This window comes from Coffea arabica, chromosome 6e (genome assembly GCF_036785885.1).
Source record: "Coffea arabica cultivar ET-39 chromosome 6e, Coffea Arabica ET-39 HiFi, whole genome shotgun sequence".
Taxonomy (NCBI): Eukaryota; Viridiplantae; Streptophyta; class Magnoliopsida; order Gentianales; family Rubiaceae; genus Coffea; species Coffea arabica.
Window position 1 is genome coordinate 16,546,580 of NC_092321.1, and position 18,693 is coordinate 16,565,272.

The 18,693-nt window shown below is 36.6% G+C and overlaps 2 protein-coding genes across 4 annotated transcripts; one reads left to right on the forward strand and one right to left on the reverse strand.

The window, feature by feature from the left end:
• Nucleotides 1–4,028: 4,028 nt before the first annotated feature.
• LOC113697258 (transcription initiation factor IIB-2) lies at nt 4,029–9,938 on the forward strand. Of its 3 annotated transcripts, XR_011816998.1 has the most exons (8): nt 4,029–4,799; nt 6,214–6,238; nt 7,083–7,212; nt 7,296–7,426; nt 7,572–7,660; nt 8,488–8,707; nt 9,155–9,231; nt 9,597–9,725. XR_011816998.1 is itself a non-coding variant. In XM_027216805.2 (7 exons), exons 1-7 carry the CDS (start codon nt 4,447–4,449, stop codon nt 9,728–9,730), a joined length of 939 nt encoding a protein of 312 aa, XP_027072606.2. In that variant the 5' UTR covers nt 4,031–4,446; the 3' UTR covers nt 9,731–9,938. The 3 variants fall into 3 exon arrangements, 2 of the variants coding, with proteins under 2 accessions (XP_027072606.2, XP_071911559.1); XM_027216805.2 differs by lacking the exon at nt 8,488–8,707 and having other exon boundaries at nt 4,031–4,799; nt 9,597–9,938; XM_072055458.1 differs by lacking the exons at nt 4,029–4,799; nt 8,488–8,707 and adding an exon at nt 4,811–5,984 and having other exon boundaries at nt 9,597–9,938.
• A 318-nt stretch (nt 9,939–10,256) lies between these two features.
• LOC113695363 (zeatin O-xylosyltransferase-like) lies at nt 10,257–13,775 on the reverse strand. Its single transcript, XM_027214421.2, has one exon. The coding sequence runs from the start codon at nt 12,241–12,243 to the stop codon at nt 10,822–10,824; it is 1,422 nt and encodes a 473-aa protein (XP_027070222.1). The 5' UTR covers nt 12,244–13,775; the 3' UTR covers nt 10,257–10,821.
• Between the last annotated feature and the right edge of the window lie 4,918 nt (nt 13,776–18,693).

The window sequence follows — 18,693 nt, forward strand, 5'->3', positions numbered from 1 at the left end:
CAACCAAAATTTTAAGGACTAGATTCATTTTCTTCATAATTTTACTACCCTCTTTGATATATGGTCCAAATATTACGGACTAAAACTGCAATTTCTCCCTTAAAAGCACTCAGATAATGTTGTAAGGAGACGGTTAAGAAATCCTTTCTTTCCCCCCACCCCAACCAAAAAAAAAAGTGAACCTACTTTTAGAACTCTAAGATTGTCATCTTATCCTGTATTGCAAGACTACAAAATAGAACAACCGACACTAAAAATATGTATTTCAACAAGGAACTCACGATGACATAATCTATTCATACAATTAGACAACTTGGGTTCTTTATCCATAGGAAAAAAGGTGACAAAACTGTGGATTAATTACAAATAAAGGGAAAGTAGACTAGTTATTAACGTTTTAAAATTATTACTCATCTCTTGATTTATAACACTTTTGCAAATAACTTTTTCCTCCTATCAAAAATATAACACTGAAAACAATTGGAGAACTAATTATATGAACCCAAACGGTTTCAGGATGATGCTACAAAAGGAGTTGTATCTCATAAAAGACATTGCTAGTACACGGGATATTCATTCATTCCCAACCACACCAAACCTAAATTACTTGGATCCTACGTCAAAATGTTGCACTGTCTACAACTTGCATAAAACTAATGTAGTTTTCCACTAATAATTTTTGGGATTAAAGTTTCTTACCCTGACAGTGTATACACACTATCAGACTTGAATGAATGATAATTATGTAAAATTTTGAATTTGAATTTTAAATTTTCCTCAGTAAAATTAAACCTAAAATTTTACATAAGACTTCATTTTAGATGCATTGCACAAAGATGACATACGTATGCATTGCGCAATATGGTATATAATATGTGGAGAAAAAAAATGAAAAAGACAAATGCAACCTCTATTAAACGTATGAAAAGTATGATTTGTGGATAAAAATGCCCTTAAATGTGCATTAGGCTGCAAATCTATGAATTTAATTGGAGGCATATTTTATTTGGGGGAGGGATTGGTTGGGCGGAGTGTAAGTGAGAAGTCTTCAGTTTAAGACTCCCACTTACACTTAAAAAAAAAAAAAAAAATCTGAGATCTTAAAAAAAAAAAAGATCTAATTTCAGATTGTAACGTGGATTGCATTACATTGGGAAAGTGAGAAATATGTAATCTTAGAAAGGAATTTTCTTTTTTCATGATTTAATCCTAACTGTTACTCAATAATCAAAGTACAGTACATGGAATTAACATCAATTACATTAGGAAAAATCGTTTAAAATGTCTCTCATATTTTGCAAAATGACTTTTTTCGTCTCTCATTTTTAAAAGTGTACTTTTACGTCCCTTAAAAATTCACATTGATTAAATTTGGTCCCTATCTAGGTTTCCGATCGGAATCCACCACGGTCCTTGCACGTGATCATTTTTAAAGGGCAAAATTGTCAAATCAAAATTTATATAATCTAATCCATAGTCTCTCACATTTTGCAAAATAAATTTTTTTGTTCCTCACATTTCACAAAATAAATTGTTTCATCCCTTATATTTTACAAAATGAATTTTTTGATTCTTCACATTTTACAAAATAAAAATTTTCATTCCTTATTGATCATGTGTACGAATAACTTTTTTTTTAAAAAACTTATGTATATATCTATTTTATTTCACTTGAACAATATGAATAACATATAATATATCTCTATTTAATTTCGCTTGAACATACTGTTCAGGTGAAATTAAATAGATATATACAAGGGTTTAAAAAAATTGTTAGTTTTTCATTCATGTTCATTTCCTTTTATTCGAAAATTGAAAACAAAGAAGGTTTATATCAAATTAAATTTGAACAGAAAAAATAAACAAAGGAAAAGTATGACAAAAAGAAGTAAGTGATTGATATTTTCAAATTTTAAAACAATCACAAGGTAAGAAATTTAACTAATAGTCTTAAAGGTGGCGAGTAAAAATTTCAGATTTAAACTGCAATTTATTAGTGTGACTATAGAATTCGAATTAGGACCAATTAATTAGATGACCTTATTGCACAACTCAATAAATGAATTATTACCAAAAGAGAAAAGGTTACAAATATTGAAAAGATTCTTATAGTGAAATCAAATATATAATTGTTAGATTTAAATCCACATATATATATATATCTATTGAATAGTATGTGTATAACTACAATTAGTATGTTTAAGTGAAATCAAATAGAGATATATTATATGTTATTCGTATTGTTCAGGTAAAATCAAATAGATATATACATGGATTTTTAAAAAAATTATTAGTACACATGATCAATGAGGGATGAAAAAATTTATTTTGTGTAATGTGAGGGACGAAACAATTCATTTTGTGAAATATAAAGGACTATAGATCAGATTATGTAAATTTTGATTTGATAATTTTGCTCTTAAAAAATGATCACATGCAAGGCACATAATGAATTTTGACAAAAAACTAGTCGAAAACCTAAGTAGGGACCAAATTTGACTAATATAAATTTATAAGGGACGTAAAATTACAATTTTAAAAGTAAGGGACGAAAAAAATCATTTTACAAAACGTGAGGGACGTTTTTAATGATTTTTCCATTGCATTAATACCCAATCACATTCTACCATGTAAGGTACACGCTTCCTTATTTGATACACACACTTGTTTACAATACTCATGCACCACTTAGCACGTAATATTGACTTTGTCATGCCAAATGGATTTGTAATTTACCATTTATGTAGTTTTTCTTCTCGTATTTAAACACTTACCATAAATAACAGTCTAAAAAACTTGCACTCCTAGTCCTAACGTTGTTATTAAACATTGGGCACCTCTAGCCAAACCCTTCTCAAAAGTGATTATCTCGGGCAAAATTTATGGCGAGATAACCAGTTTAGTGACAATAAATAATGCATTTTGAATCATGAGTTAGTATTAAAGAGTTTAATTTCGTATGTACGTCAAGGACTAAAAGTTAACAACTTCATAATGTAGCCAACAAATATTTTGAGATACTTTATTCTTTGAATTTTAAAGAATTGTGTAAATTTTTTTGTATCTTATATAAAAAATAAAAACATAATAAAATTTAAAAATGTACTATAATTGTTTGGCTTCATATAATGTATATTTTACATTTCTAATTAATTAATTATATTGCTAGCGAATGTAAAATTTTAACATAAAAATCTATATGCTAAAATGAATTAAATATTATAATTGAAAATTTTTAATATCAATCATCGATTATTTTGTAAGCAAAAAATGTCAAGATTCCATGTAAACAAACAAATAACATGGTAGAACAAACAAAACAAGTTACATCTTAAATTTGAATTAATTGTATTCTATTCTGACATTTAAATATGAATTCTACTGCATACTGAAAATTTAATAAATATTTTATTCTGACTTGCGTACTAGACATTGAAATGATAAAATTTTCTCCCTATTATTCTGGGTGAAAAGGTCTTTCCGATAATTCTTGCGTACCAAACGTACAGGTTTGTTTGGATTGGGCTTTATTTCCCCAAATTTATTTGCTTACATCATCATTACAATTTCCAATACACATTTTTACCTTCCCAATTACCTTTTTATCTCACATACATCACATCACAAAAAGTGTTACCGTAAAAATATCTCTAATAATTCACAATCCAAACATACGGTTAGAATGTCCTGTTTTATACATGAAGGACTAAAAGTTAACAACCTCAAAATGTGAGGTACTATTGGTACTAGTGCTCAATGCACGCCTAATATGTGTGTAATAAAAAAATGAATAATAGTTATGATTATATATTTTAAATAAAACTTTTATTACTAAAGAAGAAGTTGTTATGTTAAAAACATGTACTTAAATAGTTAAAAATAAAAATAGTCATGAGTAGTTTTAGACAGTTAAAATAAAAATAATTTTTATAAGGATAAAAAAAAATTTACAAAGTCAAGATAAATGGTAACTCCAATGTTAATTCCAAATTCCTTCCTCAACTGTATATGGTATAGATATTTTTCCACAAATACCCACACCGGCCCACGTCCTCCTGTCACAAAAATCCACCGGCGGGGGCCCCCCCGGCACAGGTATAAAACCAGTTAACCACCATTAAGCACGTCGAAAATTTGTTAATTGATCCCTTCCCGAAAAGCAAACCTGAAACGTCACTCTTCCCTCCCTCGCTCCCTCCATCTCCTAACAAACAACGAAACCAACTCGCAAACAAGCAAACATACAAAAAGCAATTCTCACACAGTACACACACTGGGCTTCCATTTCTGTATAAAAAAATAGTAGCACCAAAATCCCACCAGTTTTCTTCCTCAATTAATGGTAACAAAAATCAGATAAACAGATATATCCAGATAGAAATAAGGAACCCAAAAAAAAAAAAAGAAAAGCAAAAAAGCTCTTTCCGTTCCCTCTTCTTCTCTTTTATGGCGGATGCGTATTGTTCGGACTGTAAGAAGAGTACGGAAGTGGTGTTCGACCATTCGGCCGGGGACATGGTTTGTTCGGAGTGCGGTTTGGTTTTAGAGTCCCACTCGATCGATGAGACTTCGGAGTGGAGAACTTTTGCGAATGAGTCAGGGGACAATGACCCGGTTCGAGTTGGCGGTCCCAGTAATCCGTTACTGACCGACGGCGGATTGTCCACCGTGATCTCCAAGCCCAATGGGTCTACCAGTGATTTCTTGACTTCTTCACTTGGGCGGTGGCAGAATCGCGGCTCCAACCCTGACCGCTCTCTCATATTGGCCTTCAAAACCATCGCCACCATGTCTGAGAGGTTTGTGAAATTACAGGGAGTTTTCTTTTTTTTTTTTGTTTTCTAATTTTTTTGTTTTTATATTCTGGGATTGGGTTAGTGTTAGCTGACTGCATGTCGTTTGCTGTTTCTTGATTTTCATGCATGTAATGTGATTTTTGGATCTTCGGGATTGGTTTTTGTGGAATTATATGAAAAATTGGATTTTGGGTGGGGAATTTGACATTTTTATGGATTCTTGGGGATGTTATTCAATTTATTTGTTGTGGTTTAGGTTGAAAATTGTGATGTATTTTGGATTTTATGCTCACTGGGAAAGGGAATTTTTGGTGTCATGAGAAATTGGAAAAGTGATATTCAATGAAATTTGGGATCATTTTATTCTAATAATTTGTGAGATGATTGTTGGGAGTGATTTTTTTTTTTTTTGTTGATTTATGCAATATTGTGAACAAATTTTGGAGAGATTTACTGTTAAAGTTTTCTTTTTGAGAATCTTGGATTATCTATACAAAGTATTAAGGAAATGAAGGGATATTTTGGAAAAGGTAATTGACCATGTCAAGACAATGGAGGCATGCTGTGTGCAAGTGATAGTCAGTTCGATTTGGTTTGTTACTTCAATTGTCCTTTGGTTACCTGTTGAGCCTACCATCCTTCATTCCCGTTATGGAAGTTAGTGCGGGAGATAGAATTTGGGGCAAAATCGTTGTCATGAGGGTAAGTAGTGCTTTTCCAGTTGGAAGTTAATGAATGGAATTTCAGCCTATCGGTTGTGATGATGGTAGACATTCTGATCATACAATTTGTGTGCTTGTGGACAGACATAAATTACACAGATATGAAAGGACTGTTGCACATGTGTGCAGTTGCACTGTACTGTTATTTTTGTATTTACTTGGATGGAAGAATTGTTGAATTAGGTCACGATCAGCACAATTTGTAGTTTAGCCCAGTGTCTCTAGATTTCATCTGCTTTATATTCTTCATTGTAAGATTCAGCGCTGTTTACCTGATCCTTGGAAGGTTAAAGAAGGTACTATCTTATCAATGTTGGGTGTTAGGTTTTGCAACATCCAAGCCTGTTATGCTTAGATTGTGGGAGGGAGAAGATGGAGTGACAGGAATGAACTAGTCTATATTGTCCAATTTTCACGGGTTATGCCTGTACCTAAGGTTTATCAATATGTTGTACTGTCATCTCAGGTAATTGCTCATTTTAACTTTGTAATGTTTTCAGGATATTAATTCAGTTATTCGCTTGCTTTTCTCCACAAGTCAATTGATTGTTTTATGGTTGATTGTGGACTTTCAACTTGCACAATGTTTTGGGCAGTCTATTGCTTTGCATGTACATTATCTTGTCCCTCTTTTTGTCTATTCATCATGTCAGTCATCTTTCTTAAAATACTAACCCTCTAAACTTTGTTTGCAGGTTGGGCCTTGTTGCAACAATTAAGGTATACTGGTCTCACTCATCTTTAGTTTCATTATCATGTTAAGATTTTTGGCCATAGGACTCTTGTTTGATATTTAGTCTCTTACAAAAGAAAATGTTTGCTTTTGGATGTATCGTCTCTTTAAAAATGAGTGGATTTTGGTTTCTACTTGTATACTCCATCCTAGGAGTAGAAATGGTTAATATTCTGTAGTATCCATCTATCTTTCTTTTCTGCATAGCATTTTTAGGCCTTTGCCAATGATACTATCTGAAACTTAGCCCAAGTAAGAGAAAACATTATACGAGATCTATGCTTAAACCATGTTATGGCTAAGGTATGAAATAGAGTTGTTTTCTTGCCTTTTTCCTTATTTTAGGGCTGGGTTGTTAGGGTGGCAGGGTTAGGAGGTGGTATAAATGTCAAACTAAATGCTTCCCCCCCCCTTTTACCAGGACAATAAGGTTTGGAAATGATTAGTTCTGTTTTAAGATGCAAGTAATCTGAAGTTTAGCTCCTAACTTCTATCGTTTTGATTTATCAAGCCAAGTTGGTCAACTATGTCCTTTAGGATTCTTTTGCAGTTGAGTTCTTAAATGGCCTTTTCATCTTGATTGCCTCCCACATTATGGATATTTGATGTTTTACTTCTTGCTTTTCTAGTTGCATGCATAGAATTTGCTTCTTTCAGGACATATCATGGCCGAAATATCGGGCACATTCATAATTAACATGGACTTGTGGATGAACTTTGTTCTTTCTTGTCGTCCCTTTCTTACCTTCATGTCTTTATTTATCTTTTCTTTGATTGAAATTTCTTTGGCTACATTACTGTTACTGGCTGGTTTAATGATATGATTAAAAGGATCGGGCTAATGAGATATACAAGAAGGTAGAAGATCAAAAGTCTAGTAGAGGGAGAAATCAGGATGCTATACTGGCTGCCTGCCTGTATATTGCTTGTAGACAAGAGGATAAGCCACGCACTGTAAAGGGTACAGACTAAGTTTAAATTGAATGCATACTGAATTATCTTGTACCGTGAATGAGTTTTCTTGAACCTGTGGATTTCACATAGAAATTTGCTCTGTTGCCAATGGTGCAACAAAGAAGGAAATTGGCCGAGCAAAAGAATACATTGTGAAACAGCTGGAGCTTGAGATGGGTCAGTCTGTGGAAATGGGAGCAATACATGCTGGGGATTTCATGGTAAGGTTTGTGAATATTTGTCATGTACCTTTTGTCCCATTTCCTCCAAAAAATTTGAAGCAACGTCTTTTCCTATTTCTTTGTTGGTTGATGATTTTTGCAACTTTTTAATCTTTGTTTTTGGCCAAATCTTTTGTCCTTTCAGAGACGGTTTGGTTCTTATCTTGGGATGACAAATCAAGCAGTTAAGGCTGCCCAGGAAGCTGTAAAGAAATCAGAAGAATTTGACATAAGGTAACCTGGTTTATGTTTGACATGCACATGCTTGGATCTACAAGTCAATGAATTTGAACGAGCACACTTGATATAATGAACTTCAACGGACACAACAACTTCATTTTTTGTTTTGTCCCCTTGTGTGAGTGGCAATTTGTTAAACTAAAATCCTTGCAAGGATAAGATGAGAGTTGAAAATATATAGCATAGCAGAGGAAGACTTCAATAAGTCTATATAAAAGGCTCTCCTCTTTTCTCTCTTAGTATGTTGAGAGAAACATGAGACTGAGAAAAGGGGTGGTTCTCTTACCCTGGACTTCTCCAGCTTTTTGAGACCAAATCCTGTTGCTAAACATCTCCACCACCATCTGTATTCTTCAAAATCTCTCCCAGCCCTCTGTCACAATCTTGTATGTCTACTGGGCAACCGCCGCAACCCTATCACCAGATCTATCATTCCATTCCACATTCCCCTAACAAGTCTACGAACAGATACCCCATCTAACAAGTCTACCAACAGATACACCATCCAATTGGCAAATCCCTTAATGACCACAAAATTAAACCCCCCGGCTCTGCCATAACACCATACAAACCAGGATCTAGACCAACCAGTTGCCAAACCCTACAATGATCACACAATGAAAGCCCCTGCCTCAGCCATCCACGATGATGACATCTCTGTACCATTTCTTCAGGCTGTTTCTCGTCCTCATTTTTTGTGCTAGCCATAATGAGTTATTGACAAATAAAGAATGGGATTGATTGGAGATATTTTAGTGGCAATGTTTACTTGCACCTCTTTCCTTTAATTATGAAGGGACTGAATACATGCCAGCTTTTAGGATGGTGAAACTGGTGCAAGGTCGTGCAAATAAGGGTGCAGCAGACAAGGAAAGAGATTAGGGGCAGAGGAATGAAAAGGGCAGATGGAGGATCCGGTGTTGACTGCAAAGAAATGATAAATTGTGAGGTGGAATAAACTCTTCGTGAGTTGAGATAAACCCCCATGAAACTAAAGGAGAAGAGTGAGCCTAACAGCTGAAATTGACAGAAGGGGTAGAGGTATACCATTTTTTGGATTGTAGTGGGTGGTACGAAACTTCCAATAGATTAGTTATTATAAATAGGGTGAACATTGATGAGTTACTATGTACCTTAAGTTTGACATTCTCAAATTTGTGTTCTGTGTAAACAGGCTGAACATGGATTGGATTACTAGTTGTTGGTTGTCCATGTAACTTGTTTTGAGAGATGAGGCAAGGGGGTCAATTTGAAACTGTTATTGTCTGTTATTATCTGGTTCTGTTGGATTGTTTATATCTGTATGTTTAAGTACATCTACTGGATGCCTATCTGGTATTCTGCATCTTGTGTTGGTTTGCCATCTTAGTTATCATGAGCTTTCGTTAACTTTTCCAGTTTGCCAAGCACATGGATAATCATGTATTTCAATGGCTTCTTCCCCTCAAACTTTGTTTCTGCTAATTTTGCCCTTCTCTCTCTTTTCAGGAGGAGTCCCATATCTATTGCTGCTGCAGTTATATACATAGTCACGCAGCTTTCAGACAATAAGAAGCCCCTTAAAGGTAAAGTTCGAATCCATGTCGACTCATTTGTTAGGACTTGACCCTCTTCCAAATAAAACAGAATTAAAAAAAGTGCACTTTGTAAACAATTATCTGTGAATAGTTGGGGATGCACGTGTGAAATTGTAATGTTCATAGTCCAAACAAAATTACAAAAGTAAGTAATCCTCACGTAAGGATGCCATTTCGTAAGTATCTGTTTTGGAAATTTGAAGAGCTCCTTGATGCATGGGTCCAAATTACTTCACAACTACCACTCCCTCTATCAGATTTTGATTCTCACTAGAAACTCATGAAACATGTTTTTTTTCCCCCTTGATGTGGCTATTGTATTCACGTGCTTGAACAAGATATTATGGCTGCAGATGTTTCAGTTGCTACTGGAGTTGCAGAAGGCACAATCAGAAATTCTTTCAAAGATCTCCATCCCCATCTTCCAAAGATAATACCTAGTTGGTATGCCCTGGAAGAGGATCTTAAGAACCTCTGCAGCCCCTGATTCGTCGACTAAGCAATAGAAGATGGACATTTTCAAAATTAGTTCTTATACTTGTTTATTTTACATTTCTCAATGTTAGTTGTAATACTTGTTTAGGATACATAACTCTGAAATGTTAACCTTTTGCATTGACAGAATAATCTTAAATTATGCTTTGATCGAAGGAAAGTTTCAAGAAAATTGTAGCAATAGAAATCCAAGTTCTACATGTTCTCCTTAGTGATGTTTTTCGAGCTAAAATTACCTGAAGCTGAGCTCATTGCGTGATTAAGTTGCATTTTAACTTCATGATTAGTAAAATTTCTTTTTATCAGGTGGATGGTATCCAAGCATGACTTGAAATTTTCTTGACATATGCTACACTTAAGTGTCAATGTAGAATATGTAGCAAAATTCTGTATCCCTTTTCCTCCTCGTCAACAACCCCAAAACAGAGATTCTTGTTACTGGACATTTTCTTTTTCTGTCGTGACGGTAGGAAAGTAAGAACACTCTTAAACTAAAATTGAAGGATGTAACCAGTCAATTACTTAGAAAAGAATTCAATCTGTTAAACTTGATTAGCATTGCCTCTCGAGGCTTTCCATTGTAATCCATGTCATTAGACTACAAGTTTCAACTAATGGAGAAGTTGAGACTTCGAACTTCAAAAGGACAAAATTGCAAATGCAGAATGGGACAAATAATACTTCGAGAAACACGCACGCGTATGAATTGGCAGTAAAAGTGAGAGTGTCTCTTCGAAATCATGAACCCACCACTGCTGTTGCTCTGGGCGGCAATGCTTTGATTTTTCTGGTGTTTCTTTTGTAGCTGTAACAATTGGTTTCAGTCACTTTGTCTTGGGCTTTGTCATAGGTGAAGGCTGTGGTTACATTCTGCACTGGCTTATTGCCATACAACCAGAAAACTTAATGAGAAATTATTTTATCAAAAAGGTAATTAGAAGTTTTGATAATTGTAACATTAAGGATTGACAAATAGTACTATTCATGAATCTGGTAGCTAGGTGGATTTCAGCTTTCAAGAAAAGTTTTCCAAAAGCCTGGTGACCTCCCTCGATTAAATTTATGATCCTCCAGTAAACAAATCTACCGAGTAATGTGAGCGATGAAAGTATCCATCTCAGTGCTATTATCACTACCCTTAATCACTGACTGCTTAAGTGCATCACTTAATTCTTCTGCCCTCTTCCTCATCTCTTGTCCTTCAGTCGAATTCATCAGTCTTTTTACAGCATCTTCAACTACTTCTGCTTTAAAAGATTCATCTTGATGGGCTAAATCCCCCACCATTAGACCTGTTTTGAGAATCTTGGTCACCAGGATAGCATTTCTTGGCTGGTCAGAATGCATAGGCCAGGCTGCCATAGGCACCCCCATGCTAATGCTCTCAACGCATGAATTCCATCCACAATGGCTCATGAATCCACCTGTTGACGGATGGCCAAGAATTTCCAACTGCGGTGCCCATTCTCTCAGTATAAATCCTCTTCCATCAACTCTCTCTTCATACCCTTCTGGCAGTTGAGCTTTCCTACCTTCTCCAATAGAAACATCTCCTGTATCTGCATCTCTCAGGACCCACATGAATTTCTGTCCACTTCTTTCCAATCCAATCGCGATCTGTTCCACTTCTTCATCTGATAACGAAGTTGTTGAACCGAATGAAACGAATATCACTGATTTTGGAGCTTGTTTGTCCAGCCATTCCAAGCATTTATGGGATTTTTTAGATTTCTGGTCCTCAGTTATCACCAGAGGATTAAATGGACCGATTGCCCAATTGTTTTCTGTTTCACCGAACTTTATTTCCGCAAGAAGGTTAAGATATTCACCATCTATCAATCTGGATGAATTATACAGGTTTCCCCAGTTACACTTTCTTGCTTCTTGTTGCACCTTGAAGAACTCTGAAAACTCTTCTGGGAAGCCGCTTGCGGGAGTGGATAAAAGGTCATTTACTGGTTCTCCATCGGCCAGGACGGGTTTTCCCATGGCTTCCCAGACGTAAGAGTAGAGAGCAAAAGCCGAAACACTTTGAAAGCAGTAAGATTCGGCATTCGGGATGGATGGCATATCCTGGACAACATAACACATGAGAGAGTCATGAATTACTACAACTCTTCTTGCTGTGCTCGAGAGTTTGGTTACAAGTTCACAAACAGGCTCACAGAGATGCAACGTCGCGAAAAAGGCCGGGACGAGCTGTGTGGGCAGCTTTGTAGGGGCTTTGGGGTCAGGTGGAGGCGTTGGAAAAGAAGGTAGTGGGAATTCATGGAAACGGATATCGGAAATGGCTAGAGGATCCCATCCATGCACTCGATCTTTAGCCTGGCGGTTGTGAGTGGCCGAGCCAACAAAGTGCACGGGTATGTTGTAGGATGAGATGAGGCGGGAGAGGTGAAGGAGCTGGTTGAGATGCCCTTGCGCTGGAAGGGGCACCATAACCACCACCACATCTGTTTTCTCGTCATAGCCGGCTTTTGCCCCGGGCACTTCAAGTTTTGCCATCTGAAAAAGTAATTTTTTTTCGGGAAAATGGCCAATTTCGTCCCTAAACTTTTTTTCTGTGTCAATTTAGTCCATGTATATTTTTTTTGGCCAATTTGATCCTTATACTTATTTAACGGTTCTAATTGAGGAACTCCGCGGCGGCGCCACCGTATAAATTCAATCAAATCACTAATTGAACAATTAAGTAAGGGTATTTTGGATAGTTCACTGGGACAATAACAAAAGAAGTAAAATCCTTGAAGGATCCAATTCTAAACCTTGGATTCTTGACTAACAAAGTCTCCAAAGGCTGTCCGAACTCCTCTCCCATTGCTTAAAAATTGCCCAGTTTTGCTTTGTTTCTTTTCAACTGCGTCAGAGAGATCACAATTTGCGACGTCCAATTCTAGGACTAGTCCGGCCTCCGAATCCACCGCCCGCGCCAACTCCTCCACCCTTACCAAATCCCCTATGCCCTCCACCAAAACCTCCTCCAGCCCCAAAACCACCACCTGCACCACCTCCTATACCTCCACCTTTCCCAAAGCCACCATCTGCTCCACCCCTTTTTCCGCCACCGGCCCCACCTCCAGCACCTTTGCCAACGCCTCCTCGGGCTCCTCCTCCTACACCTCCACCTGCTCCACCTCCGGCACCCCACTAATGCCTCCAACGACCCCTCCTACTTCCCCGCTTGCTCCACCCCCAACTCCACTACCAATCTCTACCAGCCCCACCACCTACACCACCACCTACTCCTCCACCAGCTCCACCCCCTGCACCTCCTCCAATGCCACCTCCAACACCACCACCTGCACTGCCTCCAACTCCACCACCACCACCTGCTCCTCCAACACTAGCTCCAGCCCCAGCACCACCACCTACACCTCCTCCAGCGCCACCTCTAGCGGCACCACCACCACCTGCACCTCCTCCAACTCCAGCTCCTCCATTAGCACCTCCAACGCCGCCTCCAGCAGCACCACCACTACCTGCACCTCCTCCAATTCCAGCACCACCATCGGCACCTCCTTCAATACCCAGAAAATCCTCAAGAATGTGTTTGTATCCCGCAACATAATTAAACAAAAATCAGCTACCCAAGATAATTTAAATTCTTCCAAAAAAATAAAAGAAAAAGGGGTGTATATCAGGTATAAGGCGCTCTGAAGAACAAAAAAAGTGATAAAAATCGGTCCCCAAAACACTCAACTCTGTTGGTCCTCAAACGTATCGAAACAGTTGGGAAAAGAAGGGAAAAGCTCTGCTGGTTTGTAGTGGAAAGGGATTTTCGAGTGGTGATAATCAGTAGCCGAATAGCAGAGGAAACCGAAATCCAGTGGAGCTTCTTCAATAAAGACTCAATATTCTCAAAACTCGATTGGAATCTTGCCAACATAAATCTCAGCACCCAATTCTAAGTTTAGAATAGAATTGGGTCTTTTGCCGGATTATTGCAATTATAAAAAGCTAATTGGGTCCTTTTGCCGGATTTTACTTCTTTTGTTACTGTTCCAACAATGAACTACCCAAAATACCCTTGCTTAATTGTTCAATTAGTGATTTGATTGAATTTATACGGTGGCGCCGCCGCGGAGTTCCTCAATTGGAACCGTTAAATAAGTATAAGGATCAAATTGACTAAAAAAAATATACATGGACTAAATTGACACGAAAAAAAGTTTAGGGACGAAATTGGCCATTTTCCCTTTTTTTTCAGGCAATTTGTGATTCAGTGTTTGTGGTGTATATATATATATATATATATATATATTTGTGTGATTCAGTGTTCAGTGTTTGTGGTTTAAGAAGTCCAATTTTTGGTAATCTGAAAAAACTTTTGTTAGAATCGCTTGCATGAGAATTGTTTTTTTATATGTCATCGCAAATTCAAATGGGGTCTAAGTAGTTTTTGAGCAAATATACGACTCAGAATGTTTAATCCAGAATTTCAGATTATTAACAGCTTACATTTAGGATAATTTTTGCCAATTAATTCTCTTTTACATAGCTAATTTGGGTCCCACATTCACCACTTTTAAGGCCGGCCTCAGCAAAAACAGCTTAATTTGGTCGGAAGAAAAATCACAATGCTGTGAGAGGCTGAGGGCCCAATGGTCTGGTTTGGATGACTCTAGTCTTGTATTACTTATCCCAGTTGGAAAGCATCTCCATCGAGATTATAAAAATTAACACAAATGATGTGGACTTACACTTACCGTCTTCATGCGCAAATCCGTCTGCTGGCCGGATCAAATATGACGTGGACTTACAGTTTTCAATTCTTCCTGAATATGGTTTAGTATATTTTATGCAGCAGTACCTTTTCATGGAAGTAGTGATAAATAAGCTATGTTTTTAAACTCAGATCGGACCGGTCGGTCCGACCTATCGAACTGAGAATCGGCCAAGTATTCGGTCCGAATTATTCTAAAAAATTGGTTGAGTAAAAACTCGATTAAATCTGGTCAAAATTGAGTTTGACCGAAAAAAACCGGAAGGATCGGTTTAGTCAAAGCCTTTTTTAAAAAAAGGTCAAACATTTTCAATATTATGTTTTGATCCCTAAGTTATTACAAATTATTAATTGTCCAAAAATTTGATGTTATTTTTCAATCAAGTCCATAATTTTAATTCTAAACTTGTTAATGTTCATTAAATAATATAAATTGCTACTTGATCGTTCTAATTTCTTTGTATTTTCTTGTTAAATATATTTGAAACATCAATTATATATGAATATACCTTTATTAATATTAACATGCTCTTAAGTATTTTACATACAATATAATTTTTATTTATGACGTCATCTAGTTCAACTCCGATCGAACACATTGACCCCTGAACTCGACCGAGTCGATATCCGGTCTGAGTCTAAAAACATAGTAAACAAGTAGCATTCGTCACACCCCAACTCCACCCTGTAGCAAGGTTTTTATTGGTAGTGGATTGTCTAATTTTTGCCGGGACTCACTTGACTAACATAATAGTTTATTTTTTTTATTGTAACACAAATTATTTTATTAAATTTTACAATAAAAAATATTATAACACATTTTAGCGGAATAAACCAAACAATCTTCACTCCTAGTCTTTTTACATGAGATTCAACTAAAACACTCGATCTACTGATTGTTAGGTCATTCATATGGCATTTCAATATCCAAATCAGTGTCCACAAAATTTGTTAATATTGGAGTGAGTTACACAGCTTAGTGAGATCCGTGTATTTAAATTTTAGATGCATACATAGACCTGACATAAATAATACTCGACAAGCAAAGAAAACAAATAAATGACATACATAATAAAGGATATTGGTATTGATTATCAATGACAATTCGGTTCCATCTTATACCACCATTACGAGCTCAATATCCTACACCCAATCAATTGGTTAGTTTCGAAAGTGCCTCTCATTCTCGACCCAATAAGCGGACAATCTCCTGTCCATGAACTGGGTTGCAGACTAGTTTGTGCAATGGCGTTCAACACAACCCTGTAATGATTAACTCTGTGTAATGCTGCATTTTTTAGAGCTTAGGCAACTTCAGCTGTCAGTATTACAATGACCATTGTGAATGAAGAAGAACATGTAGTGGGAACTTGGTAAGATTCCACATGCATAGGAAATTAGCCTTGCCATGAGGCCTGTCCTAAAAGTGCTTCTGTTTAGCCAGTCTTGTGTATAGTTTAGATTCTCTTTTGTACTTTTTTTTTTGTCGCAACAATAATATTTGTATAACCTACTCTAATTTAATCTAAGAGGAGAAGGAGTCGACGGAAAAAGTCACAATTAAATGGTAAAATGAAAGGTCAAGATTGACTTCCCATTCCATCAAAAATAGCAAAAAGTCACAATTAAATGGCAAAATGAAAGGTCAAGAAGCGATTGGCAGATTCTCCTTTGTATCTTTTTTTTTTGTCAAACAGTTACACATAAGTTAGATTAAAATTAACCGAAACATTCTGAGGTTGAACCTAAGAGGGACCACAAGAAATACCCATCCAGCCAATTGGTGACAGGAAGATGCTCCTGTGGAGATTCTCCTTTGTACTTAGTGTCCAAAAACTTGTAGTGTCAGAAGAGGCACTTTAGTTGGTTAATGGAGGGAGTGGAGCACTTGCATTTCGCGCATGCGTGGAAGACAGCACACATGGCCTATTATAGGTGGCATGTAGTTTTTCAAAAACTGTTCTTGCCAATGATGACAAATTAATATAAAGTAAGGGATTGGGTTTACCCTAGAAGCAATATAACATTACTTATCTGAAGTAGAAACCAATGTATTCAGATTGAAATTTGTAAGTAAAAGATCTACCCCACGCGTAACCCTAAAAATAGTTTATGTCATGGTACTAGACCTCAAATGATTTTGAAGCCTTCTTTTGTACACTAACTAGAATTGTAGTTCCTGAGCAGAATTCCTAAACAATGAACTTTTGGCACGATCTTTTATTTATTTATTTTTTTTGGCACATTATTCATAGTTATTAAATCCTGTCAACTCGACGATTAAACCTGTCAACTCGATAAATTAACCATTTAACCTCGAGTAAGACCTTAGACCAAATAACAGAGGAACTCATTGCCTAGACAATAATTTATGAATTTAATAGATAAACTCCAGAAAATTGGTTGGTTCAAACATAGGTTAAGGGACCAATTAAATAATTATATTATTCTTACTTATTTAAATATAGTGTTTTATTATAGAGGAAAAAACCTGGGGAGCCCTTAAACTATTATCGTTGTTAACTTTTGGCCCCTCATCTAAAATTTGTTTCCGACTGATCCTTAAACAATTAAAAATGCATACTTTGAGGACTTTCGATGACTTTGAGCACAAATCTGACCGGATTTAAAGGGCATTTTTGTCTGTTCATGTTTTCCCCTCCTTTTCCCCTGACTCCTTGGACAAAGCCACAATATTCATGCTCTTCCAAACACTCCCAAAAAAAAAAAAAAAAAAAAGAAAAGAAAGAAAGTAACGAGGAAACTGTACAAGAAAACAGAGCAAATAAGGGAAAAATAAAATCAGCAAAGTAAAGAAAAAAGAAAAAGGAGGCTCAGATTTGCCTTTAATCAGACAGAAAATGGCTCAAGCCCGCCATGGCTGCAAAAATCACAGCCTTTGATTTTGGGTGTTTTGAGGGCTTAAGGAGCTGGAAATGGAAACAGCAGTAGAATGATTGCGCTCTTTGGGATGCAGCATAAAGGGTTGTTTGGTGGGTAGCGATGAAATCACCGGCGGCGTAATTGCAGAGAGAGGCAAGAACCCTCCACAAAACTCCCTACCTCCCCCACAATTACACTGCCTCATTCTAGGGGTCCTCCTTCTACCGACGCCTCTCGATCTGAAAAAGCTGATAAAGCATGTAGAGACCAAGGCTAGTTTGTGAGTTTAGGATAGAAAGGAAAAGAAAGAAAACTCTAATGAGGACTGAGGTGAGAAGCGAGCTTGTTGAATATGGATTCTCAACAAAAAAAAAAAAAGAATCGAACTTAGTTGAGGCTCAGATCCGTCATATCAGTAAGGCAATGAGGAAGTAAACCGCCATGGCTGCAAAAACCGGTTGCATGTCGGAGAGAACCCATATCAGATTCTCCTACTTCTGCCATCCGGGTTGCCCAACCAAGATACGGGCCACTTTGTCTTAGTGCCAAATTTTCATTTGCTCAGAGAAATTATCATCATGGCCTCAGATTCAGTCCTCCGTGATCTTTCTTTCTTTTCTTTTTCTGCTTTTTTTTTTGGGAGTGTTTGGAAGAGCATGAATATTGTGGCTTTGTCCAAGGAGTCAGGGGAAAAGGAGGGAAAACATGAACAGACAAAAATGCCCTTTAATTCCAGTCAGATTTGTGCTCAAAGTCATCGGAAGTCCTCAAAGTATGCATTTATAATTGTTTAAGGATCAATCGGAAACAAATTTTAGATGAGGGGCCAAAAGTTGACAACGATAATAGTTTAAGGGCTCCTCTTTATTATATTATACTTGAAACTTGGGCTTGAACCATTGGTCCGTTGAATTGGTAACCTTATCGGAGTGATGTCTAAGCCGGTCCGATAACGATAACATATTACTATATTACTATCGTCATATTATTTGTTACACACACATATACATGTATACATACATACATGCATATATATATATATATATATATATATATATATTCTCCAGCATTATTCAGTGTATAGTTATTGTAGTTTTTTTTTTCATCTTTTTGTCCTATCTCGTATTAATATATCTACTCTGATCGATGTTAGGTGTAGAAAAAGGGATTGAATTGGTCGGATGTTCATGCAAGAACATGGGATGGTTGGGGGCAGCGTGAAACGTTTTTTTTATACTTGCATTGTGGGATCCTTAACATGCAAGTTAGTATGTTACCACAGCCATCCACTTAAAGAATTTGCTTGGTGTCGAAAGACAACACAACGTGGCCAAGCCAAACACCACAAG